Source organism: Oryctolagus cuniculus, chromosome 10 (genome assembly GCF_964237555.1).
Source record: "Oryctolagus cuniculus chromosome 10, mOryCun1.1, whole genome shotgun sequence".
Classification (NCBI taxonomy): domain Eukaryota; kingdom Metazoa; phylum Chordata; class Mammalia; order Lagomorpha; family Leporidae; genus Oryctolagus; species Oryctolagus cuniculus.
This window is the reverse complement of record NC_091441.1, coordinates 112866173-112893898: the sequence shown is the minus strand read 5'-3', so window position 1 is coordinate 112893898 and position 27726 is coordinate 112866173. Positions and strand designations below refer to the sequence as shown.

General features: G+C 43.4%; 1 protein-coding gene and 1 pseudogene across 1 annotated transcript; both read right to left on the bottom strand.

Annotated features, from left to right (window-relative positions):
- Window positions 248-1173, bottom strand: ORYCUNV1R-PS1581 (vomeronasal 1 receptor oryCunV1R-ps1581 pseudogene; annotated as a pseudogene).
- On the bottom strand, window positions 17081-18025 carry ORYCUNV1R1540 (vomeronasal 1 receptor oryCunV1R1540). Its single transcript, NM_001167229.1, has one exon. The coding sequence runs from the start codon at window positions 18023-18025 to the stop codon at window positions 17081-17083; it is 945 nt and encodes a 314-aa protein (NP_001160701.1).
- Between the last annotated feature and the right edge of the window lie 9701 nt (window positions 18026-27726).

Sequence of the window (27726 nt, the reverse complement as noted above, 5' to 3'; positions counted from 1 at the left end):
ATCTCACACTTCCATCTTGAAGAGCCACTCACACATAAAGCACATTTGTGTCAGCTCATACCAGTACACTGTCCCATTATGCATTATGATCTTGCCATATAGGCATCCAAGTAAATAAATCCAAAGATAAATGATAACTCCATATTATACTTTACCCAGACAGCAAATACTGGCTGCTATAATAAAAACATAGAAACCAGTACAAGAGCTCATTTAGAGAACCACCTTTCAGTGAACAATTAAACATCTATTTTCTCTCCACTCTGATGGATTTCACAAAGGTAATTATACGTTTTTCAGTACAGAGGAATACGAAAGGACTGACTGTGGCATAGCTGTTGGACACAATAAAATGGGTACAGTAAAAAATTGGATCATTATTCATCTTGAGTCTTGAGGCAGAGAAAATGGATTCCAAAATGGACATGACCATGAAAAAGCTCAAGAGCACCAGAATGCTCTGTGTGGCCCTTTGCTCTGGGGAGGCTCTTGGAGTCAGGTTGGTGCCACGTAGGTGCTGGGACTTCCTCCTGTGCCTGTATAGAAACATCACCATGTATCCACTTGAGAGGGCCATGAGCCCTATATGGAAGACTTCCCTACAGATCATCAATGTGTAGTATGTTTGCATTAGGGAATAGCTCATGGCCCAAATAGAGCAGGATTTAGTGACATACATTAGACTGTGTGAGGTCCCATTGGGAGTGCAATGACAGTGATAATGGTGTGACTGCTAATGGCCATATAGAAGACGCACAGGACAAGCATGGAGCACAGGCTTTCACCTAAGTGTTTGCGCTTAAAGTTTGCCAACCAGGAGTTCCTGGGGCTGAGGGTGATGGCCTGGAGGACACTCAGCAGGCAGGTGGTGTACAGGGAGAGGGCCCACAGCACCCGGTAGGAGAAGAAGACAGCTTTACATGTGACGTCATCCCAGGAACGCTGGGATCCAAACATGTCCACAGCCTGGCTCACCACAATCATCAGCATCACTAAGTGGATGAGGGCCAAGAGACCAATCGTCATGTCAGTGGGCTTGGGTCTGTGATGGAGAAAGTAATTGAGGACGTGGAAGAGAAGAAGGAAGGCATTGGCTGAGACTCCAATGGAAATTTCAGTGTAATAAATGAATCTCATCTCACTGCTTTCGTAAATTTCGTAATTTTTATTCATATTATAGGTGTAATAAGTATATCGTGTGTGTCTGAGGAGAAAAAGAAGAATGATTTTTCAGCAAATTCATTAGATTTTTCAACTGATTCCTCCAACACTCTTGTCATCCAAAATACGGAGGTCAACGCCAATACATCTTTGCCCTCTGAGACACTGATGTCCACTTCACAGCCACAGCCCTGCCCCTGGCCACCTCTGCTCTCTTATGGTTGGATCATGTGTGTCATCGCTGGGCTCCAAAGTCTATAAGCTGTGCTCTTGATGAAATATTACCATAGGGCCATGTGTTTGGAGCAGCTGTTCAGGCAATACTTGGGATGGCTTCACCCCATACCACAGTGCCGAGGTTTGAGCTCTTCTCTATCCCTCCTTCCTAGAAATGTGCTCCCTAGGAGGTGGTAAGCAATGGCTCACATGACTGGGTCACTTCCACCTATGTTGGAGACCCAGATTGAGCCCCTGATTCCTAGACATGTCCTGGCTTGCTCCAGGCCAGTGTGGACTAGCGAATGGGGGAAGTACATACTCTCTTTCCCTTCCTCACCACTCTGCCTCTTGTATAAACACAATCACTTTTAAAAAATGCCCTGTATCATGTAAGCATCCTTATTATAGCTTCACTCTGAGCTTTTTCAGGGACACAAGCAATGTCTTACTTGATTTGATCTGATACATCTTGATAGAGTGTCAGGAACAAAGTTGAGTTCTACACATTTGTTGAAATGGAATGAAAAAGATATGTAAAAATAATAACACATGCACACACACACAGAGTCTTATAACTTAGAATCTCATAGAGCTAGTTTTTATCAATGGTACTTTTTGGTGCATTTATGGCCATAGCATGTATTCCTATAATGCATCCATGGAGCACATGTCCTTCAGAGTGAACTCTGGCGTCTGCCTGCTGGGATTTATGTCCCTGGGCTGCCTTCCCTACAAGTGTGACCTTCAGCCATCTGTGAGGTTGAGATCTGCTCATGTCGTCCACCCAGTATTCTCAATTTTAGATGTGACCTGGATCTTTGTGCTAACATGTGTGAAACAGATGAAGTGTACATACCAAACATGGAAACGGATCTGGAATGTAATGATATCCTAGAGATGTTTATCCTAGAAACACTTCTTGTCATGCAGGTCGTCATAAATGTGATCCAGGGGCTCCCTGCAGTTCTTTAATGATTGATCAAGACTGCTTCTGCCTAGAAGAGAGAAGATAAAATACAAGAATAGCAGAATATTTTCACAATATTTGGTTAGAGGTCTCTGATGTAGTTTTAGTCTTTTTCTCTGAATTCCCAAGATGGCAACATTTCTTAACTAGTTGTCATTATCTTGTCAAAGCACTGAGCAGAATCTAGGTATCTATTGTTAGAAAGATTTTCTCATTATTACTCATGCATGTAGAATGTGGTATTAAATGGAAGCACAACTGGAACAGTTTCATGGTCTTTCTATTTTAACAGAGTCCATTAAAACTAGAAATACAACTGTCATAGCTGCAGATTCTGACAACTGGGGGTATATCCAAAAGACATGAAAATGTTATATCAAAAAGATAGCTGCATCCCCATTTTTTTTGTATTACTGCTCACAATTTCCAACAGACAGAATTGTTCTTGATGCCCGTTATCAGAAGAATGGATAAAGAAAGTGTAGTATATTCACACAATGAAGTATTTTCAACAGAAAACCACAAATCCTGTCATTTTCAGTAAAACGCTTGAAGTAAAACTTTGTGTTAAATGAGATAAGCCTGGTGCAGAAAGAGGGACACCTTCACACGTGGAAGCTAAACAGCTCAATCTTGTGACAGAATGGTGATTACTAGAGGCCGAGAGTGGTGGAGGGAACAGCGGGGATTTGGATATAGAAGCAAGGAGAAAGTCCCTGGTGTCACATGGCAGACTGGGCTGAATAGAATAAGTAGCTCATAGTGCCCTGCACATACCCTCCACGTTTCAATCAGAACATGACGTCACTCGTGGGAAAACATCAGTCACCCTGACTGGATCCATCACATGTATTAGAAGTCATCTGTAGCCCATACATAGGTACAATTATTTATAAATTTTTACAATAAATTAAAAATATATCAATTTAAATTTCAGAGAAGCAAAGAAAAACATTTAACAAAGGTATGCATTTCCAAGGTTTAGGAGTCATATATGATCCTTAGCAAACTGCCCTAAACGAAATTGTCCTCTTCTGTGTCATTACAGATGGCATATGCTTAGTTTTGTACATGTATCCCTTCTGAGTAAACTATAAACTAATACTATTTGAAAAGAATAAGTACAAGTACATTAGCAATTCATAAATATCATTTTATATTAGTTGTGAAATTAGCTTTCTGTGAAATACAGCTTTTATGTAATTCAGTTTAATTAGAGCTTTTAGACTTGCACACAGTGAGCTAAAACTCACTGGGTAGCTCACTCTAAACACCTGGGAATCAAGGGTGTTTGACTCTAATTCCAGTTTTCTTAAGACAGAGCAGTACCACAGACATCAGTGTTTTGGGAGGAGCAGGAGTGTACACAGCCCATAGTACAAAATAATGTTTAGGAAATTAGAGCTACACTGGATCAGTTTAAGACCACAGAAACCTTGCTTTGCCTATGGTGAAAATCCATACAAGAACCCGAGGATGTGAATCTCCTTCTCAGGGTGTGGGGCAAGGACAGTGACACAGTTGATGGCATCACAAGAGACAACTGTGCTTTCCTCCATGCAGTGCCAGGACAGTCATGGTTACTGATGCCAAAACAAGAGTGTCAATTTGTTAAGTCAACAACAGGAGTCACTGTGCACTTACTCCTCATGTAGGATCTCTGTCCTTAATGTGCTGTATATTGTGATTTAATGCTATAACTAGTACTCAAACAGTATTTTTCACTTTGTGTTTCTATGTGGGTGCAAACTGTTGAAATCTTTACTTAATATATGCTAAACTGATCTTCTGTATATAAAGAGAATTGAATATGAATCTTGATGTGAATGGAAGGGGGAGGGAGAGGGAAAGGGGAGGGTTGCGGGTGGGAGGGACGTTATGGGGGGGGAAGCCATTGTAATCCATAAGCTGTACTTTGGAAATTTATATTCATTAAATAAATGTTAAAAAAAAAAAGAAAACACTTCTAAGCAAACTATTCACATAACAGACCACACACCCTCTAGCAGTGACACATAAATTAAATACAGGTGGCACAGCCGTATCTAAATACAACAGGGTATGGATCATTTCAGCCCGGATGCATCATTCACATGAATAGGAATCCTTCAAATAAAAAAATGCCCCCATCCCATACTCTTAGCGAGTCCTCCCCAGCCGTGCCTCATCACACGCACAGGTGAACAGCACAGTGTGGTGTAGGAATTGAGGGCACAGGACAGGAGCTCTCTGTCATCAGCAGGGTAATCTAGGAGACCCTCCCCACACACGGCTCCTGGGATGTTGGTGTGGAGACAGAGCCTGGCTTGCTTAACAACCCACACATTGAAACTGCATTTTCCACACTGGAGAAGACAGGAGGCCCTGAGAGAGTTGTGACTTCAGTGACAAGTGACATAAATCATGGGAAGAACCATGTGGAGCTCCTGAGATACACTGGGGAACAAGCAGGAAAAGCAAAGTGACCAGTACCTGCCCAGCCTCATGTGCATGAGCCAGCACACAGCAGTCATCATTCCCACAGAGCTCAGCTCCACCATCGTGACACTCTGTCCTCGCTGTGGCACCTTCTATGTGTCACAGTGAAATTGGACGAGAGGGGACTGGGAGCTGAGATGGTCATGCACCGTGCATGTGGGTTAGGGATTGGGAAACTGCACAAGCTGCTCACCCTCACAGAGGAGTTCCAACTGGGACACTCTGAGGCACCCTGGGGGAAGTGGCTGTCACAGCCAGGAAGGTGGCGTCATCTCCACGCAGAGCTCGGTGCTGTGTGCAGAGAGGCTGTGCATACAGGAGCCAGGGATGTGAGGAAGAAGCACCTGGAGAATTTTGGGCAAATGAAAGGTAGCTCTTTTGAAATGACTGGAGGTGAGAATTAGCAGTTTTTGCAGCTGGGAGCCTTGTGTAGCACAGCTCAGCACTGACAGGTGCAGGGAGAATATTTACAGCGTCCATATTTTTCAGTGAATCTTGAGAGAAATCAGGAGAAGGGAAAGGGTTTGAAGGTAGAGAGACAGGTCCCCGAGAGCTCAGCCCAGGCACTGCCCTGTCCTTACCAGATCCTGAGCCCTGGGGCCTCCCTGCTCCCTGAACACCCAGGACAGAATGGGAGCCCCGAGGGCTCTGCCGGAAAGCAGTGGCTCTCCTTCATCTGCACTGGCTCTGCATCTGAGTTTGTCTCATCCATGGCTGAGAGTTGGGAGGGGGCACTGAGAAAGGAGACTGCAGAGAGGGACTGATGGACGCAGACCCCTCCCTCTGCAGCTCTATGATACTGCATTCCTGAGTGTTCAGAGCTGAGTGTTGGAAGCTTCCATCACCTTCCCCTGCTTTTACTATTTTCTGGAACTGCCATGCATCGTCACTGTCCTCACACTGAGAAAGCGCAGGCTCAGGGTGTCATTCTCCACACAGGAAAACCTGAAGTTTCCACTGGAAAAATGTTCCTGACCAATACTGATGTATTTCTGCAAGGATGTGAGGTTAAACCATTTCCTCCTCAGCATACACATGTTCTTTTTTAATCATCACAAACTACAGCAAACACCTATTAGTAACAGTCCTGCTTGATTTATGAGCTGAGAAAGGCACAATGGGTTACTAAATAAAACAGTCATTGACACTTTCTTGTTTCCTGCTCATGAGTTGCTGCCCAAGTAACACTTTGTTTAAATTCACAATACAACGTAATATGTAGTTGAATTGTTGTACAGCACCCAAAAAGACCTCTTAGTAACAAAAGTATATAGAAATCTAAAGCTAATTATTTTCTGTGAATTATCTAACTTTAGGTTCCTCGCTTTTATTTTATTTTTTGACAGGCAGAGCGGACAGTGAGAGAGAGAGACAGAGAGAAAGGTCTTCCTTTGCCGTTGGTTCACCCTCCAATGGCCGCCGCGGCCGGCGCGCTGCGGCCGGCGCACCGCGCTGATCCGATGGCAGGAGCCAGGAGCCAGGTGCTTTTCCTCGTCTCCCATGAGGTGCAGGGCCCAAGCACCTGGGCCATCCTCCACTGCACTCCCTGGCCACAGCAGAGGGCTGGCCTGGAAGAGGGGCAACCGGGACAGAATCCGGCACCCCAACCAGGACTAGAACCCGGTGTGCCGGCGCCGCTAGGCGGAGGATTAGCCTAGTGAGCCGCGGCGCCGGCCTGGTTCCTCGCTTTAAAGAACTGAATATACTGAGAAACACAGGGACCCTCCTCTAGCCGAGCAGGCGGGTGGTGCTGATGGCCCCTCTGAAGCACCTATACCCCTCACCATGGCCCATTCCCCGCCAGTTGCTGTATGAAAGCCCCAAAACCCCTGGCTCCCACGTGTGGAGTAAAAAGCCACTCACCAGGCAGATGTGTGCAGGGGACTCTGTGCACCTGAGAGGAACCTGAAGTTTTAAGGGAAGGACGTCTGAGCTTATCTCTCTGCAGGCTGTCATTTTTGTATCTGCCCAGAGGTGACAGATCCCACTGGGGAGCTCAGAGCATGGAGTCCCCAGTGGAACACGTCACCTGTGTTCTCACGTCCTTTATTCCCTCCTGCACAAGAGGAGTCTGGGGAGAGCTGAGCTCAGAACTCCTTAGTCCCTGACACAGCCATATGAGGGTTAGAAGGGGCACACCCTGTAGGTGACATGCGTTCTCTCCTTGTGATCCTGAGAGCAGCTTGGTCCCCACCCACACTGCACTGCAGCACCCTGGCCTCCTGCCAGCTCCCATGACACTGAGGTCCTCTCCCCACAGTGTGTGATGGGCATCCTCTCCCCAGGACCACCCTCTCCTTGTGCACCTGGCTCCTGGTTGTTACTGGCCCTGTACTCTCATGTCCCATGCTGTCCACTTCAAGGTTCAATCTGTGTCTCAAATGTGTATTTAATAAAATGATGAAAAGATTATTTTATAAAGAAATGGAAATATAAAGGGAACCAAATGAGAGCCCTAGAATGAAAAACTGTAATGGGTCCAAAATGTGGAGTTTGGGATTGATGGCCCGTGGAGGACAGGACGCCAGAGTAGGAAGCTGCGGGCCCTGCAGCTCCTCCCTTCTGCTCTCTGCTTTGGAAGCAGGACCCCAGCAGAGCCCACCCTCAAGGGGGAGGGTGTTATGCGCCCCCTCCTGGTGGGGTTCTGTCTGCACACATACTTCTGCAAGAACTTTCTTCTCCCTAATTATATTGTGCGGTCTTTATTTCTTTTTACATCATGTGTGCTCATACATTCCTCTTACTACGTCATTAACTTTATTGCTCCAATCGTTCCTGCTTTGGCTGTCACAAGTCTTCAACTGAGTTCCTGGGCTCTTGTCAGGCATCCACACATTTTGTTTTGGGAACAATTCCTTTCTAATATAAGGTGTCCTGGCTCCTTTTCTGCTTACCTGTTTAGGTCCTAGAATCAGCTATTTCTCCTCTGAGCCAGGTTTATTTTCACAGGGTTTACATCATTTATGGGGATGATTAAAATGAAAAGTTGGGGTTGTTATTCAAGCAGAGACCAAGTGCCACTGGTGTTCTAAAACACTAGATAATTACTCTGTTTTTTTTTTTATTGGATTTCACTTACAAAATTAAATGCAGGTAACATTAGTAAGTTCATGATTGTGACAGCAGAGCATTGATGCTAGTGCAGGGACATTCTGAGCTCAGATTTCAGGTGTGACTGGAAGCTCACACATCTCTGCAGCTGGTGCTGCGATTTCTCCCTTCCTCCTTCCTCCCACTCCCTTCCTCCTCCTTTCCCATCTTCCTTCTGAACAATTACCATGAGATCTGTGCAAATAATTTTATACTTAAGCTTATCTTTGAAATCATTAGATCACCATGGGATACTTGTGCACCTCATGGTTCAGTGCAGTTATTTCAGAGCTTATGTGCAGAATCAGCTGAGCCAATCAGGCAGTCAGCTGCCCACTGCCCCGTCCTACATACTTGTAGTCGACCTGTGCCCGTCCTTCTGTGCACCGTGTGACACGGTGTTGTAGATGTGGTCACCTTTTATGTCGTGGGTGCCCAGGCCTTCTTACTGCTGTCTGGCTGTGCTTCGGTTCCTGCTATCCATGCTCCTTCCATCCCCACTCCCCACCTTTCCCCACTCTAGAAATCACCATCCTCATTTCAGATGAACTCTTCAAAATTTTCTACCTATCACAGAGGTTAGGCAGTATCTGTCTCACTGTGTCTTTTTATTTTAAAATACTTCACATAATACAGAAAAATGTAATAAAGAGCTCAGTGAGCACACAGAGATTTTAAATTTTAATGTTTTATCACAATTGATTAATTTATAGTCATTGCATATGTATACACATTACTTTTTTTAGGCTAGAATACATAGATTAATATTATCATAATAATCTCTAGTTAATTTCATTTTGCTGGAGATTTCAGGATTTTGCTCTTTGTAAAGACTGAAAACTAGTCCATCGTGAATATGTACCACATTTTCTTTGTCCTCTTGTCCGTAGAAAGACACCCACTTTGGATCCACGTCGTGGCTGCTGTGAGTGGTCTGCAGTGAACTTGATACTCAGACTTCCTTCCCCCGTGATGAGCCTAGACGTGAGATAGCTGGATCATAGGCAGACCTATTTTTCTTCTTTAGGAATCGCCTCATTATTTTCCATGACTGTACTCCCCTGCATACCCACCCCCAGTGCAAAAGGGTACCATTTCTCCACATCCTTATCAACGCGTGAGTTTTTTTGATATATTATTTAGCTGCTTATATTTTTTTGAGAAATGTCAGTTTGGATCCTTTGCCCGGTTTAAAATGGATTGTTTTTGTACTGGCTAGTTTATTTCTTGTTGAGTTTTGAATTCCTAATGTTTTCTAGTTATTAATCCTTTAGAAGATGAATATCTTGCAAATGTTTTCTTCCACTCTCTCAGTTTCTTCTTCGCTCTGTTAATTCTTCCCTTTGCTATGCAGAAGCTTCTTGCTTTGAGTAAGTCTTATTTGCCTAGTCCTGCTTTGATTCCTGTGCTTTTGGAATCTTAAATCAGAAAAATTCACTGTCTACACTGATGTCTTGAGCTTGTCTCCGGAGTTTTTCCCAGTAATTTCCTAGGTTTAGGTCAAATCTTTAGACCGTTGATCCACTCTGAGTTGATTTTTGAGTAGGAGGAGAGGTCGTAGTTGAGTTTCCATCTTCATACGGGCATCCAGTTGTGTCAGTCCCATCTCCTGACAGGATGTCCTTAACCCAGAGTGATCATGGCATCTTTGCCAAGAAACATTTGTGCAGCAGCATGGATTCATGTCTGAGGTTCTATTCTGTTCCATTGTTCTGTTTCTGTTTTTAAGCCAGTACCATTCTGTTTTGGTTACTGTCACTTAGTAGTATGTCTTTAGATCATTGAATGTGGTACCTCTGGCTTAGTTCTATTTGCTAAAGATTACTCCGTCTACTTGGAGGCAAAATTTTGTCTCTTCATAATAAAATTTTAGGATTATTTTTTCCTAGTTCTGTGAATAATGACAGTACTATTTTGATGGTGTTTGCATTGAATCTGTAAACTGTTTTCAGTAGTAGGGTAATTTTAATATTCTTTTCACTCATTTACATGGGGGGATTTTCCCATTTTTGTGTCTTCAGTTTCTTTTATTAATGTTCTATAATTTTTACTGTAGAGTTTGTTCATATCCTTGATACAATTTATTCCTAGATGTTTTACTGTTTTTTAAAGTTACTACCTTTTCTGCTTCATCAAGTTATTCATATGCTATTGATTTTTTAAAAAGATTTATTTATTGATTTGAGAGGCAACACAGAGAAGGATATGTAGAGGAGAGAGGGAGGGAGGGGTCTTCATTCCGCTGAATCACTCCCCAAATGACTGCAACAGCCAGAGCTGAGCTGATCCGGAGCCAGGAGCCAGGAGCTTCCTCAGGGTCTCTCATGCAGGTGCAGGGGCCCAAGGACGTGGTCCATCTTCTACTGTTTTCCCAGGCCATGGCAAAAAGCTGGATCAGAAGTGGAGCACAGGGAATGGAACCAGTACCCATGTGGGATGCCGATGCTGCAGGCTGGGCTTTAACCTGCAGTACTACAGGCTCCTGTGTTTTTCTTTTGAAGAGAGATTTTCCTTTTTAAAAAGAATTTTTGTTAATATAAAGAGAATAGATTTCATATATTTCATAGATATCAGTCTAAGAAGATGACTATACTTCACTTACTCCCCCTCATTCTTCAATCTCCCTATTTCCATCTTTTCTTCTTTAGTCTTTTTTAAAATTTTTTTGACAGGCAGAGTGGACAGTGAGAGAGAGAGACAGAGAGAAAGGTCTTCCTTTGCCGTTGGTTCACCCTCTAATGGCTGCCACAGCTGGTGCGCTGCGGCGGGCGCACCGTACTGATCTGATGGCAGGAGCCAGGTACTTCTCCTGGTCTCCCATGGGGTGCAAGGCCCAAGTACATGGGCCATCCTCCACTGCACTCCCTGGCCACAGCAGAGAGCTGGCCTGGAAGAGGGGCAACCAGGACAGAATCCGGCACCCCGACCGGGATTAGAACCCGGTGTGCCGGTGCTGCAAGGCAGAGGATTAGCCTAGTGAGCCACGGCGCCGGCCTCTTCTTTAGTTTTTTAAAACCTTAATTTCAGTTTATTTATAAACATAGATTCAGTACAACACTAACCATAATATGAAATAAGTTAAAAGCAAAAAGGCCACTGTCCATAGGAGTATAGACCAGGCTAGTACCAGTTATCAAAGCATAAGATATCTGTTCATTTTACACACTGTTTATGGTATTCCTTATTAACTGCCACATGTCAGGGAAAATATGATGTATGTCTTTTCAGGACTGGCCTGTTTCACAAAACATGATGGTTTCCAGTTACATTCATTTTGTTCCAAAGAGAATATGTCATTTTTTATGGCTGAGTAGTATTCCATAGTGTGTATATACCATATTTTCTTTATCCAGTCATCAGTTGATGGGCATCTGTGTCGAGTCCATATCTTAGTTATTGTGAAATGAACTGCAGTAAAACTGATCTGAAGCCAGGAGCAGCTTCTGGTCTCCCATGCATGTGCAGGGGCCCCAGCACTTGGGGCATCTTCTACTGCTTTCCCAGCCCATAGCAGAGAGCTGGATTGGAAGTATAGTAGCCAGAACTCAAATAGGCATCTAAATGGGATGCTGACACTACAGGAGGTGGCTTAACCACTGTGCCACAGTGCCAGCCTCCAACATTTTCTTTAACCATTCATCTCATTATAGATATCTTGGTTCATTTCAGATTTTGGCTATTGTGACCCAGTGCTGTTATTAACATGGTGGTGCGAGAATCTCTTTGGTACAGTTTGTTCAAGTCTCTCAGGTATATACCCAGAAGTGGGATTGCTATATCATAAGAGAAACCTATTTCTAGTTTTCTCAGCGATATCCCATTTTGTTTTTCATGGTAGCTAATTTAAATTCCCACCAACAGTGTATAAGTGTTCTCCCTTTTCCACATCCTTGCCATCATTTGTTGTTCTCTGTGTTTTGAATTTTAGCCATTCTGACATGGGTGAGGGGAGATCACATTGTAGTTTTCTTTCTTTTTCTTGAATACAGAGTTACAGAGAGAGGTAGAGACAGAGAGAGAGGTCTTTCATCTGCCGGTTCACTCCCTAGATGGCTGTAATGGCCAGAGCTGTGCTGATCTGAAGCCAGGAGCTAGGAGCCTCCTCTGGGTTTCCCACAGGGGTGCAGGGGCTCAAGGACTTAGGCCATCCTCTACTACTATCCCAGGCCATAGCAGAGAACTAGATTGGAAGAGGAGTAGCCAGGACTAGAACTGGCACCCACATGGGATGCCTGCGCTTCAGGCCAGGGCTTTAACCCACTGTTCCACAGCACTGGCCCCTCTCATTGCGGTTTTGATTCACATTTCCCTAATGGCTCATGATGAACATTTTTTTTTTCATATATTTGTTAGCCATTTGTGTTTCTTTTTGAGAACTGTCTGTTTAGGTCCTTTCCGATTTCTTAATTTGCTTGGATGTTTTTTGTTGTTGAGTTTTAAGTTACTGATATATTTTGAATATCAATACTTTGTTGGAGAGGTTTTCCAAAAAATGTATTTCATTAAAAATTTTATTTTAAATGGAGAGTGAACTGGAAGGAGAGGTGAATGGGAAGGGAGATGAGGAGATATGGGGAGGGGGAGAGGGAGAGAAGGATAGAAGGAGGGAGGGAGAGAGAAAGGAATGGAGGGAGGGAGAGAGGAAGACAGAGAGAGAGGGAGGGAGGGAGGAATGAAGAGAAAGAAAGAAAGAGACACTGTTCATCTACTGGTTCAGTCCTGAAATGTCTAAACTAGCTGGGGCTACCTAGATAAAATCCAGGATCCTGGATCTCAATCCAAATTTACAACATGGATAGCAGGGACACAAATAACTGAGCCATTCCAGAGTATGCATTAGTAAGAAGCTGGAATGGGAAACAGAGTTGGGGCTTGATCCCATAGTCCAGTATGGCAGGTGGCATTGTGGCATCTTAGCTACTGTCCCCAGTATGTGCTCCTTATACCATATTTTGAAGTTTGTAAGTAAAATTCTTTCTAATATTTTTATTTTTTTGCAAGATGGTATTGGCTTCTCAAGATCTTCTAGGTTTATATATATGTACATATATATATATATATTAGGATTTTTTATCTGCATCTATGAATTTGTGATTGAGAATTTTGTAGGGACTGCATTGTATCTGTTGATTCACTTAGGTGTGGTATTCACATTTTAACAATATTAAATTTTCCAATCGATGAGCATGGGATGGATTTCATTTCTGTGTGTCTGAGTTAATTTCTTTCATTAGTGTAGTATACTTATTAGAGAACATATCATTCCATTCCCTGGTTAAATTTCTTCTTAATGATTTCATTTAATTTACTACAATTTTAAGTGAGAATTGTTCCTTTTCTTTCACATAGTTTGTTTTTAGTGTAAAGAATTGAGGGAGGTTTGTTTTGTGTTTTTTCTTTGTATACTGCAACTTTCTTGAATTCTTTTTTAAATACTTATTTATTTTAAAGAGTTACACATATAGAGAAGGCGAGGGGGAAGAGAAGGGGGAGGGAGAGGGTGAGAGAAGAGGTAGAGAGAGAGAGAGAGAGAGAGAGAGAGAGAGAGAGATCCATCGATCTTACATCCTCTGGTTCATTCCCCACTTGGCCCCAGTGGTTGGAGCTGCACTCATCCAAAGCAAGGAGCCAGGAGCTTCTTCTAGGTCTCCCATGTGGGTGCAGGGGCCCAAGGATTTGGGCCATCTTGTACTGCTTTTCCAGGCCATAGAAGAAAGCTGGATTGGAAGTGGAGCAGCCCATGTCTTTCATACATTTCTCAGTTGAGTTATGTCCTTCATTGCTATGTTCTATCATCCAGATAGGTGCATGTTATTCTATCAAGTTAATTGTTAGATATTATTTTATTTTGCATATTACAAGTTTGTGCATTTTAATTACTTTAACTTTACAAAGTGTATACAACATTTTTTTTCCACCAAATTACCAGTTCCTCTTACTCAAATTTAACATGTATTTAGATTACAATCCTAATGGGGAAAACTGCCAAATCAAAGAAGGAAGAGTGATATGAGGGTGCTTTGATAAGTTTCTGGAGAACTGAAATTAAAAGATGTTTATTTTCATGTCAAAAATTTTTGAAATCCATGTTGTATATAATACGCATTTTTACATACTTTTTGACCACCCCTCATATGAATATATTTGGACATTTTGAACCAAAATATACTTACTGTTCAATAGAATTTTTAAAAAGATTTACTTATTTTGGGCAAGTGAGTCAAGAACTTATGAAATCAGTTTTCATTTATTTTTTGTTGAAGTGATTCCATCTTTATCTACTGTCTGCTGAGATCCAGGCTGGTCATAGAAAGGACATATCCTTTGAAAATGTGGAGACACACTTATTTTATTAAATTAATAGTGATAAAAGTAGATTTAAAACTTAGAAATGAATTCAGAATTTTGGCTACTGGTAGTGAGGGAGGGAAGAAGGGTGGGAAGTGTCATTGTGCTCTTCTAATTGTACATATGAAATGTGTTTCCTTTATATAAATAACAAAGTTAAAAGAAAAAAAAGATTTATTTATTTGAAAGAGAGGGTTAAAGAGAGGCAGAAAAAGAGATCTTCCAGACATTGGATCACTCCCCAAATGGCCACAAAGGCTGGATTTGAGCCCTTCTGAAGCCAGGAGTCGGGAGCCTCTTCCATTGCTCCCATGTGCATTCAGGGTCCCAAGGACTTGGGCTATCTTCTACTGCTTTCCCAGGCCTTAGCAGAGCACTGGATTGGATGTGGAACAGCCTGGACTTGAACCGGCATTCATATGGGATGCCGGCACTGCAGGTGGCAGTTTAACACACTATGCCAAAGTATCAGCCCCTGAAGTCAATTTTACTGGAGATTTTTTAGTACCCTTATATTACTAAGTGATAGAATACATGTGATTTTGGTTTCAAAACTGGTCTCTGGATTGGTTTTTTGAAACCTGAGTTTTAGATGATGTTATTAACTAGGAAGAACTAACTTCTGGTATGATTTTAAGAGATGTGTTTTTCTTTTTCTAACTTAAAGATACTGTATGTCTCTAATGTTCATCTCATGAATTGTTTCTGGGGCTAGGTAAACTTCCATGTATTGATTTATTACCTAAATTCTGTGTTTTAGCCTCATATTCAATATTTTATCTGGAAGGTTCCATGCTGGAGCTGCCCAAGGCGATGCTGAATGTCTCTAATGGCAGCACAGAGTGGTCTTATATGAATCCACACCGCAAATGTCTCTACTTTCTTTGGGGAACCTGCAAGTAGGACTTGCACTAGTAGAAAAAATCTTCATATTATTAATGGCACAAATTTACCAAAAATGTAAAACTTATTGAAAAACTGTAATTTTTGCCACTTTAAAAAGCTTCTCACTTTATTTTTGAGGAAAAAAATTACTGCATTGGCTAGAACATAAGTGGAAACATCTTTATTGTGGTAATATACACATAACATAAAAATATCCCCTTTAATCTTTTTTTCACTTTTATTTAATGAATATAAATTTCCAAAGTACAGCTTATGTATTACAATAGCTTCCCCCTACCCATAACACACTCCATCTGCAACCCTCCCCTCTCCCGCTCCCTCTCCCTTTCAATTCACATCAAGATTCATTTTAATTTATCTTTATATACAGAAGATAAATTTAGCATATATAAGTAAAGCTTTCACCGTTTGCACCCACACAGAAACACAAAGTGTAAAATACTGTTTGAGTAATAGTTATAGCATTAAATCACAATGTACAACACATTTAGGACAGAGATCCTACATGAGGAATAAGTGCACAGTGACTCCTGTTGTTGACTTAACAAATTGACACTCTTGTTTATGGCATCAGTAATCCACCTAGGCTGTTGTCATGTGTTGCCAAGGCTATGGAGGCCTTTTGAGTTCTCCGACTCTGATCATATTTAGACAAGGTCATAGTCATAGTGGAAGTTCTCTCCTCCCTTCAGAGAAAGGTAGCTCCTTCTTTGATGGCCTGTTCTTTCTACTGGGATCTCACTCACAGAGATCTTTCATTTAGGTCTTTTTTTTTTTTTTTGCCAGAGTGTCTTGACTTTCCATGCCTAAAATACTCTCATGGGTTCTTCAGCCAGATCCAAATGCCTTAAGGGCTGATTCTGAGGCCAGAGTGCTGTGTAGGACATCTGCCATTCTATGAGTCTGCTGTGTATCCCGCTTCCCATTCTGGATCCTTCTCCCCCTATTTTATTCTATCAGTTAGAATTAGCAGACACTAGTCTTGTTTATGTGATCCCTTTGACTCTTAATCCTATCATTATGATCAATTGTGAACAGAAATTGATCACTTGGACTAGTGAGATGGCATTGGTATATGCCACCTTGATGAATATCCCCTTTAATCTTATTTAGCTGTGCAATTCAGTGGCACTAAGTACATCCCACTGTTGTACAACCACAACAACCATCCATTTCCAGAATGTTTTCCTCTTTCTGTACTGAATTCTGTGACCATTAAACAAGAGCTGCATTTTCCTCCCCTCCATCAGTCTCTGGCCACCTTATATGAGGAGATTCTTAGAATACCTGTTTTTTGGTGGCTGAATGATTTCACTTAGCATAATAGATTCAAGGCTCATGACAGAATTTCCTTCTTCTTTGAGAACAAAAATGATTTCATTATTTGTACAGGTCATATTTTGTTTATACACTCATATGGTTATTGGGTTGCTTCTATTTTTGACTGTTGTAATAATGCTATTATGGGTTTTGGTGTGCAAATCACTGTGTGAGTTCATGTATTCAACACTTTTTGGCATATACATCGGGGTAGAGTAGCTGGATCATATGGTAATTCATGGTAAAACCTGATTGTATGCATAGTTAGGCAGTGCACAGATCACTGTTGATTTGTTGAAAGGGCTTTGAACTCTTATGAATCTGTAACTGTCTGGATCACACAAGACAGTGACCAATGGGATCTATCTCACACTTCCATCTTGAAGAGCCACTCACACATAAAGCACATTTGTGTCAGCTCATACCAGTACACTGTCCCATTATGCATTATGATCTTGCCATACAGCCATCCAATTAAATAATCCAAGGATAAGGCATAACTCCATATTATACTTTACCCAGACAGCAAATACTGGCTGCAATAATAAAAATGTGGAAAGCAGTACAATAGCTCATTTAGAGAACCACCTTTCACTGAACAATTAAACATCTATTTCTCTCCACTCTGATGGATTTCACAAAGGTAATTATACGTTTTTCAGTACAGAGGAATACGAAAGGACTGACTGTGGCATAGCTGTTGGCCACAATAAAATGGGTGCAGTAAAAAATTGGATCATCATTCATCTTGAGTCTTGAGGCAGAGAAAATGGATTCCAAAATGGACATGACCATGAAAAAGCTCAAGAGCACCAGAATGCTCTGTGTGGCCCTTTGCTCTGGGGAGGCTCTTGGAGTCAGGTTGGTGCCACGTAGGTGCTGGGACTTTTTCCTGTGCCTGTAGAGGAGCATTACCATGTATCCACTTGAGAGGACCATGAGCCCTATATGGAAGACTTCCCTAAAGATCAGCAATGTGTAAAATGTTTGAATTAGGAAATAGCTCATGGCCCAAACAGAGCAGGATTTAGTGACATACATTACACTGTGTGAGGTCCCATTGGGAGTGCCAACGATGCTGATTATGGCGTGGCTGCTAACGGACATATAGAAGAAGCATAGGACAAGCATGGAGCACAGGCTTTGACGTAAGTGTTTATGCTTGAAGTTTGCCAACCAGGAGTTCCTGGGGCTGAGGGTGATGGCCTGGAGGACACACAGCACGCAGGTGGTGTACAGGGAGAGGGCCCGCAGCACCCGGTAGGAGAAGAAGACTGCTTTACATGTGACGTCATCCCAGGAACGCTGAGATCCAAACATGTCCATAGCCTGGCTCACCACAATCATCAGCATCACTAAGTGGATGAGGGCCAAGAGACCAACTGTCATGTCGATGGGCTTGGGTCTGTGCTGGAGAAAGTAATTGAGGACGTGGAAGAGAAGAAGGAAGGCATTGGCCGAGATCCCAATGGAAATTTCAGTGTAATAAATGAATCTCATCTCATTGCTTTCATAAATTTTGTAATTTTTATACATATTATAAGTGGAAGAAGTATACATTTTGAGTCTGAGGAGAAAAAAGAGTAATTTTTCATCAAATTCATGAGCACATTCATCAGTTTTCTCCAACACTCTTGTCATTCTCATTCATAATACGGAGATCAACCCCATTCAACCTCTGTGACACTGAAGTCTACCTCAGAGCCACAGCCCTGCCCCCAGGACACCTCTGCTTTCTTAGGTTGGATCATGTGTGTCATCGCTGGGTTCCAAAGTGTATAAGCTGTGCTCTTCATGAAACATCACCATAGGGCCATGTGTTTGGAGCGGCTGTTAAGGCAATACTTGGGATGTCTGCACCCCCGCCCCCCCATATCACAGTGATGAGGTCTGAGCTTGCTCTCTATTCCTCCTTCCTAGAAATGTGCTCCCTAGGGGGTGGTAAGCAATGGCTCACATGGCTGGGTCACCTCCTCCCATGTCAGAGATGCAGATTGAGCCCCTGATTCCTAACATACCCTGGCTTGCTCCAGGCCAGTGTGGACAAGTGAATGGGGAGAACATGCTTTCTTCCCTACTCCCAGCACTCTGACTCTCATATAAACACAATCACTCTTAAAAATGTCATATATCATGTAAATATCCTTATTATAGCTTCACTCTGAGCTTTCTCAGGGGCACATGCAATGTCTTAGTTGGCTTGATCTGCATCATCTTGATAAAGTATCAGGAACAAAGTAGAGTTCTACCACATTTGTTGAAATGGAATGACAAAGATTGTGTAAAAATAATAATACATACACACACACAGTCTCATAACTTAGAACTTCACAAAGCTAGCTTATATCAGTGATACTTTTTGGTGTATTTATTGCCATAGCATGTATTCCTATAATGCATCCATGGAGCACATGTCCTTCAGAGTGAACTCTGGCGTCTGCCTGCTGGGATTTATGTCCCCGGGCTGCCTTCCCTACAAGTGTGACTTTCAGCCATCTGCAAGGCTGAGATCTGCTCATGCCATCCAACCAGTATTCTCAGTCTTACGTGTGGCCTGGATCTTTGTGCTACCTTGTGTGAAAAAGTTGAAGTACATACCAAACGTGGAAGTGGATCTAGAGTTGTTTATCTTAGAAATGTTTATCTTAGAAATGTTTATTTTATGCAGGTCCTCATAAATGTGATCTAGGGGGCTTCATGCAGTTCTTTACTGATTGATCAACTCTGCCTCTAGAATAGAGAAGATAAAATACATATATAGCAGAAATTTTTAACAATATTTGATTAGAGGTCTCTGATGTAGTTGTAATCCTTTTCTCTGAATTCACAAGATAGCAACATTTCTTAACTAATTGTTATTATCTTGTCAAAGCACTGAGTAGAATCCAGTTATCAACTCTTAGGAAGATCTTCTCATTTTACTCATGCGTGTAGATGGGTGGGTATTAAATGGGACCACAACTGTAAGAGTTTCAGGGACATACTATTTTAAGAGAGTCCATTAAAATGAGAAATACAAATAGAAATGCCATAGCCACATTATTCTTTTTTTTTTTTTTAACAGGCAGAGTGGACAGTGAGAGAGACAGAGAGAAAGGTCTTCCTTTGCCGTTGGTTCACCCTCCAATGGCCGCCGCGGCTGGCGCGCTGCGGCCGGCGCACCGCGCTGATCCGATGGCAGGAGCCAGGAGCCAGGTGCTTTTCCTGGTCTCCCATGGGGTGCAGGGCCCAAGCACCTGGGCCATCCTCCACTGCACTCCCTGGCCACAGCAGAGAGCTGGCCTGGAAGAGGGGCAACCGGGACAGAATCTGGCGCCCCGACCGGGACTAGAACCCGGTGTGCCGGCGCCGCTAGGCGGAGGATTAGCCTAGTGAGCTGCGGCGCCGGCCCACATTATTCTTGTGGATAGGAATCCTTCAAATAAAAAAAATACCCCCATGCCATGGTCTTAGCGAGTCCTCTCCCAGCCGTGCCTTATCACATGCACAGGTGAACAGCTTCAGTGTGGTGTAGGAGATGAGGATACAGGACAGGAGCTCTCTGCCATCAGCAGGGTAATCTAGGAGACCCTCCCCACACACAGCTCCTGGGATGTTGGTGTGGAGACAGAGCCTGGCTTGCTTAACAACCCACACATTGAAACTGCATTTTCCATACTGGAGAAGACAGGAGGCCCTGAGAGAGTCGTGACTTCAGTGACAAGTGACATAAATCACAGGGAGAACCATGTGGAGCTCCTGAGATACACTGGGGAACAAGCAGGAAAAGCAAAGTGACCAGTACCTGCCCAACCGCACGTGCGTGAGCCGGCACACAGCAGTCATCATTCCCACAGAGCTCAGCTCCACCATCGTGACACTGTGTCCTCGCTGTGGCACCTTCTATGTGTCACAGTGAAATTGGACGAGAGGGGACTGGGAGCTGAGATGGTCATGCACCGTGCATGTGGGTTAGGGATTGGGAAACAGCACAAGCTGCTCACCTCACAGAGGAGTTCCAGCTGGGACACTCTGAGGCGCCCTGGGGGAAGTTGCTGTCACAGCCAGGAAGGCGACGTCATCTCCACGCAGAGCTCGGTGCTGTGTGCAGAGAGGCTGTGCATATAGGAGCCAGGGATGTGAGGAAGAAGCACCTAGAGAATTTTGGGCAAATGAAAGGCAGCTCTTTTGAAATGATTGGAGGTGAGAATTAGCCATTGTTTTTGCAGCTGGGAGCCTTGTGTAGCACAGCTCAGCACTGACAGGTGCAGGGAGAATATTTACAGCATCCATATTTTTCAGTGAATCTTGAGAGAAATCAGGAGAAGGGAAAGGGTTTGAAGGTAGAGAGACAGGACCCCGAGAGCTCAGCCCAGGCGCTGCCCGGTCCTTACCAGAACCCGAGCCCTGGGGCCACCCTGCTCCCTGCAGCACCCAGGGCAGAATGGGAGCCCTGAGGGCTCTGCCTGGAAAGCAGTGGCTCTCCTTCATCTGCACTCGCTGTGCATCTGAGTGTTGTCTTGTCCATGGCTGAGTTGGGAGGGGGCACTGAGAAAGGAGACTGCAAAGAGCGACTGATGGACGCAGACCCCTCCCTCTGCAGCTCTATGATACTGCATTCCTCGGTGTTCAGAGCTGAGAGGCAGAAGCTTCCATCACCTTCCCCTGCTTTTACTATTTTCTGGAATTGTGATACATCGTCACTGTCCTCACACTGAGAAAGCACAGGCTCAGGGTGTCATTCTCCACACAAGAAACCTGAAGTTTCCACTGGAAAAATGTTCCTGACAAATACTGGTGTATTTCTGCAAGGATGTGAGGTTAAACCATTTCCTCCTCAGCATACACATGTTCTTTTTTAATCATCACAAACTACAGCAAACACCTATTAGTAACAGTCCTGCTTGATTCATGAGCTGAGAAAGGCACAATGGGTTATACTAAATAAAAGACTCATTGACACTTTGTTGTTTCCTGCTCACCAGTTTCTGCCTAAGTAACACTCTGTTTAAATTCACAATACAAAGTAATATGTAGTTGAATTGTTGTACAGCACCCAAAAAGACCTCTTAGTAACAAAAGTATGTAGAAATCTAAAGCTAATTATTTTCTGTGAATTATCTAACTTTAGGTTCCTCGCTTTAAAGAACTGAATATACTGAGAAACACAGGGACCCTCGTCTAGCTGAGCAGGCGGGTGGTGCTGATGGCCCCTCTGAAGCTCCTACACCCCTCACCATGGCCCATTCCCTGCCAGTTGCTGTATGAAGGCCCCACCACCCCTGACTCCCACACATGTAGTAAAGAGTCGCTCACCAGGCAGACGTGTGCAGGGGACTCTGCACCTGAGAGGAACCTGCAGTTTTAAGGGAAGGATGTCTGAGCTCATCTCTCTGCAGGCTGTCATTTTCGCATCTGCCCAGAGCTGATGGATCCCGGTGGGGAGCTCAGAACATGGAGTCCCCAGTGGAAAATATCACCTGTGTCCTCACTGTCCTTTATTCCCTCCTGCACAAAAGGAGTCTGGGGAGAGCTGAGCTCAGAACTTCTTCTGAGTCCCTGACACCGCAATGTGAGGGTCAGATGGGACCCACCCTGTAGATGACATCGAGTTCTCTCCTTGTGATCCTGAGAGCAGCTTAGTCTCTGCCCACTGCATCGAGGTCCCTTGCCCACAGTGTGTGATGGGCTCCTTCTCCTCCAGGGCCACCCTCACACAGAGCACCTCGATCCTGGCTGTTACTGGCCCTGTAATTCCAGTATCTCAGGCTCTATGCTCAAAGTTCAATCTATGGCTCTAATTTTAAATGCATATTTAATAAAATAAAGTAGAAGAGAAGATTATTTTCATAAAAATGTAAATACCTTGGGAACCAAATGAAAGTACAAGAACTAAAGGCGTCACAGTTCAATGTCTGAAATTTGGACATGGTGGCCTCCAGGGTTCAGGACGCCAGAGCAGAAAGCTTCTATGAATGCAGCTCCTCCTTCTCCCTTGTGTTCTCTCCTTTGGGAGCAAGACCCTGGCAGAGCCCACCCTCAAGCGGGAGTGTGTTATGCACCCCCTCTGGCGGGGGCTCTGACTGCACTCATTATTTTGAATCCTTCTGTTTGACTTTTCCTTCTCCCTAACTTATTTGTGTGTAGTCTTTTTTTCTTTCTTGTGACATAAGTGTGTGCTCATATATTCCCCTTACTGCATCATTCACCTTTATAGTCCCATAGTTCCAGCTTTGCTGTCATGAAGTCTTTCAGCTGAGTTCCTGGGCCATTGTCACACATCCATGTTTTCTGTTTTGAGATCACTTTCTTTATAATGTAAGATGTCCAGGCTCCTGTTTTGTTTACCTTGTTAGTCTGAGTCAGCTATTTCTCCAACAAGCCAGGTTTCTTTTCCATAGTATTAGCAGGGATTACATCATTTGTGGTGCTTGAGTAAAATGAAAAGCTGCAAGTCCTTATTCAAGCAGAGAACAAGTGCCATTGTTGTTCTAAAACATAAGATACTGAGTTACAGTGGTGCTTTTTATTTGCTTTTTTGAAGGTTTTTAGTGAATGAATACAAGTTTTCATAAGTACAGCTTCTAGGGATATAGTGTTTATTCCCCCCATTCCCTCTCTCCCATCCCCATTCCCATCCCACCTCCCACTCCCTCTCCCATTCCATTTTCCATTAAGATTGATTTTAATTGACTTTATATACAGAATACCTACTCTACACTAAGAAGAAATTTCAACTCTTTGCACCCACACGGACACACAAAGTATAAAGCACTGTTTGAAAACAACTTTTACAGTTAATTCTCGTAGTACAACTCATTAAGGACAGAGGTCCTACAAGGGGAGCAAGTGCACAGTGACTCCTTTTGATGATTTAACAACTGACACTCTTATTTATGATGTCAGTGATAGCCCGAGGCTCTTGACATGAGTTTCCATGGCTATGGGAGCCTTTTGATTTCACAGACTCTGTTGGTTTTTAGACTGGGCCATATACAAAGTGGGAGTTCTCTCTTTCCTTCAGAGAAAAGTACATCCTTCTTTGATGACCCCTTCTTTCCACTGGGGTCTCCCTCACGGAGATCCTTTATGCAGAACCAATTTTGCCACTACATCTTAGCTTTCCCTGTTTGGAATGCTCTCATTTTTTTTTCAGTCAGGCCTTAGGGGCTGATTCTGAGGTCAGAGTGCTGTTTAGGGAGTTTCTCATTCTGTGAGTCTCCTGTGTGGACTGCTTCCCATGTTAGAACTTTCTTTCCTTTGTTATTCTATTGTTATTACCAGGCACTTGTTCTTATTTATGTGATCCCTTTGAATTTTTGGTCTAGCTATATGATTAATTCCATACTTAATATTATCACTTTATCACACAAGATGGGATTAGTGCCACCCACTATTAGGATTTGAGGTCCCATGGATAGTTTTTAGCTTCACTCTTCTGGCAAGTCTAGGAATATGTGCCGATCTGTGCAGCTCCTCCCTCTTTTATACCCACTCTTATTTTTAACTGGCATCTATTTTCAGTTGACTTAATACATCTATATCAATTATATGTTAAATAAGGAGTTAAACCAATGATATTAAGTAGAGAAAGAAGAATAAAACATCAAATAAAATGAAATAATAAACTGTTCCTCATAGTCAACACAATAACTATTCAAGTAGTTGCTTCTCATAGTGTCAGTTTCACTTCTACAGGTTTCCTTTTAGGTGCTCTGTTACTTGTCGCAGATCAGGGAGAACATATGGTATTTGTCCCTTTGGGACTGGCTTATTTCACTAAGTATGATATTTTCCAGATTCATCCATTTAGCTGTAAATGATCGCATTTAGTTTTTTAAACTGCTGTGTAGTATTCCATAGAGTACATATCCTATATTTTCTTTTGCCAGTCATCTGTTGATGGGCATTTTGGTTGAGTCCATGTCTTGGCTATTGTGAATTGAGCTGCAATAAACATGGAGGTGCAGATGACACTTTTATTTGCTAATTTCATTTCCTTTGGGTAAATTCTGAAGGGTGGGATGACTGGCTCTGATGGTAGGGTGTCGCTCCCCCTCTTCGCGGAGGAACGACACAGGACCCTGCGTTGTTCTTTCGTCTGCTCGGCCCTTCCCGTGTTTGCTGCTGGTTCTTCCCGGGTTGGCTACCGACCCTTCCACCTCCGTGGAAGGGCGGTGCCCCCTGCCACTTTCCCCACTTCCGCGGGGGAGCAGCACACCGCCGGCCGGCTCTCTCGGGGGCTGCACAGGTGTTCCTTCAGATAGATATTCCTGGTGCATGTTGTCTCTCTCCTCCTTTATAGTCCTCTTCCACCAATCCCAACTCTGCTACCCACACGCCGAGTACGCTGCTCTCCTCCAATCAGGAGCAGGTCCTGCAGCTTGTCAAGTTGGTGAGAGGCAGCTGTGTAGAAGCTGTTTCCTCCTCTCCCAGCGCCATATTGTGGGAGAGCAGATGCATAGAATAAGTCTTAATTCCAGTAACTTAGTCTAATCCGAGTTGCTCCCCACAGTAGGGCTATATTCAGATTTCTGAGGTATCTCCAAACTGTCTTACATAGTAGCTTTATTAGTTTGCATTCTCACCAACAGTGGATTAGGGTACCTTTTCCCCACATCCTCACCAACATCTGTTGATTTCTGTATGAAAGCCATTCTAACTGGGGTGAGGTGAAACCTCATTGTGGTTTTGATTTGCATCTCCCTGATGGCTAGTGATCCTGAGCTTTTTGTCACATGTCTGTAGGCCATTTGGATTTCTTTTTTTGAGAAATGTCTATTTAAGTTTTTTGCCCACTTCTTGACTGGGTTGTTTGGTATTGTAGAGTTTTTTTGTATCACTTTATATGTTCTGTTTATTAATTCTTTATCAGTTACATGGTTTGCAAGTGATTTCTCCCATTCTGTTGGTAGCCTCTTTACTTTCCTGACTGTTTCTTTTGCTGTACAGAAGCTTCTCAATTGGATGTAATCCCACTTGTTCGTCTTGGTTTTTATTGCCTGTGCCTGAGGGGTCTTTTCCAGGAACTCTGTGCCTAAGCTGATGTCTTGCAGGGTTTCCTCAATGCTCTCTAGTAATTTGATAGAATTCGGTTGTAGACTTAGATCTTTAATCCATTTTGAATGGATTTTTGTGTACGGTGTAAGGTAGGGGTCTTACTTCATATTTCTGCATGTGGAAATCCAGTTTTCCCAGCACGATTTGCTGAAGACACTGTCCTTGCTCCAGGGAATGGTTTTAGCTCCTTGGTCGAATATAAGTTGGTTGTAGTTCATTAGTCTGATTTCTGGCGTTTCTGTTCTGTTCCATTCGTCTATCCGTCTGTTTTTGTACCAGTACAAGGATGTTTTGATTATAGCTTTTTGTAGCATGTCTTGAAGTCTGGTATTTTTTTTTTTTCGACAGGCAGAGTTAGACAGTGAGAGAGAGAGACAGAGAGAGGTCTTCCTTTTTCCGTTGGTTCATCCCCCAAGTGGCTGCTATGGCCATCGCATTGCGCCTGATGCACTGGGCTGATCCGAAGCCAGGAGCCAGGTGCTTCTCATGGTCTCCCATGTGGGTGCAGGGCCCAAGGACTTGGGCCATCCTCTACTGCACTCTTGGCCACAGCAGAGAGCTGGACTGGAAGAGGAGCAACCATGCAGAACTGGTGTCCCGACAGGGACAGGAACCTGGAGTGCCAGTTACGCAGGCGGAGGATTAGCCTAGTTGTTGCTCCCCCATTCGCGGAGGAAAAACACAGGACCCTGCGTTGTTCTTTTGTCTGCTCTGCCCTTCCCGGGTTTCCTGCTGGTTCTTCCCGGGTTGGCTGCCGATCCTCCACCTCCGTGGAGGGGTGGGCCCCCCTGGCACTTTCCCCACTTCCGCGGGGGAGTGGCACACCGCTGGCCGGCTCTCTCGGGGGCTGCTCAGATGTTATTCAGATGTTCCCCTTAGATGTTTCTGGCGCATGTTGTCTCTCTCCTCCTTTATAGTCCTCTTCCACCAATCCCAACTCTGCTACCCACACGCCGAGTACGCTGCTCTCCTCCAATCAGGAGCAGGATCAGCTCCTGCAGGTTACTGGTCGAACTGGAGGCAGCTGTGTAGAAGCTGTTTCCTCCTCTCCCAGCGCCATATTGTGGGAGAGCAGATGCATAGAATAAGTCTTAATTCCAGTAACTTAGTCTAGTCTGAGTTGCTCCCCACACGTAGTGAGCCACAGTGCCGGCCTCTCTTGATGGTTTTTGAGTTAGTCTATTGTGTATGATTGTAGGATGGCCACACCAGCTCTTTTTTGGTATCTGTTGGCATGGATTTTCTTTTTCCATCCTTTCACTTTGCATCTGTGAGCATATTTTTTTGGCAAGATGTTTCTTGTGGCTGCAAACAGATGGATTTTCTTTTTTAATCATTCAGTCTGTCTGTGTCTTTTTTTAAAATTTTTTAATTTAATTTTTTATTTAGTAAATGTATTTCCAAAGTACAGTTTATGGATTACAATGGCTTCCCCCCCCATAATTTCCCTTCTACTTGCACCCTTCCCATCTCCTGCTCCATCTCCCATTCCATTCACATCAAGATTCATTTTCAATTATCTTTATATACAGAAGATCTATTCAGTATATATTAAGTAAAGATTTCATCAGTTTGCACCCACACAGAAACACAAAGTGTAAAATACTGTTTCAGTACTAGTTATAGCATTACTTCACATTGGACAACACACTAAGGACAGATCCCACATGAGAAGTAAGTACACAGTGACTCCTGTTGTTGACTTAACAATTTGACACTCTTGTTTATGGCGTCAGTAATCTCCCTAGGCTCTAGTCATGAGTTGCCGAGGCTATGGAAGCCTTTTGAGTTCACCGACTTCGATCTTATTCTGACAGGCTCATAGTCAAAGTGGAAGTTCTCTCCTCCCTTCAGAGAAAGGTACCTCCTTCTTTGATGGCCCATTCTTTCCACTGGGATCTCTCTCGCAGAGATCTTTCATTTAGGTCTTCCTCTTTTTTTTTTGCCAGAGTGTTTTGGCTTTCCATGCCTAAAATACTCTCATGGGCTCTTCAGCCATATCTGAATGCCTTAGTGGCTGATTCTGAGGCCAAAGTGCTATTTAGGACATCTGCCATTCTATGAGTCTGCTGTGTATCCCGCTTCCCATGATGGATTGTTCTCTCCCTTTTTGATTCTCTCAGTTAGTATTAGCAGACACTAGTCTTGTTTGTGTGATCCCTTTGACTCTTAGACCTATCAGTGTGATCAATTGTGAA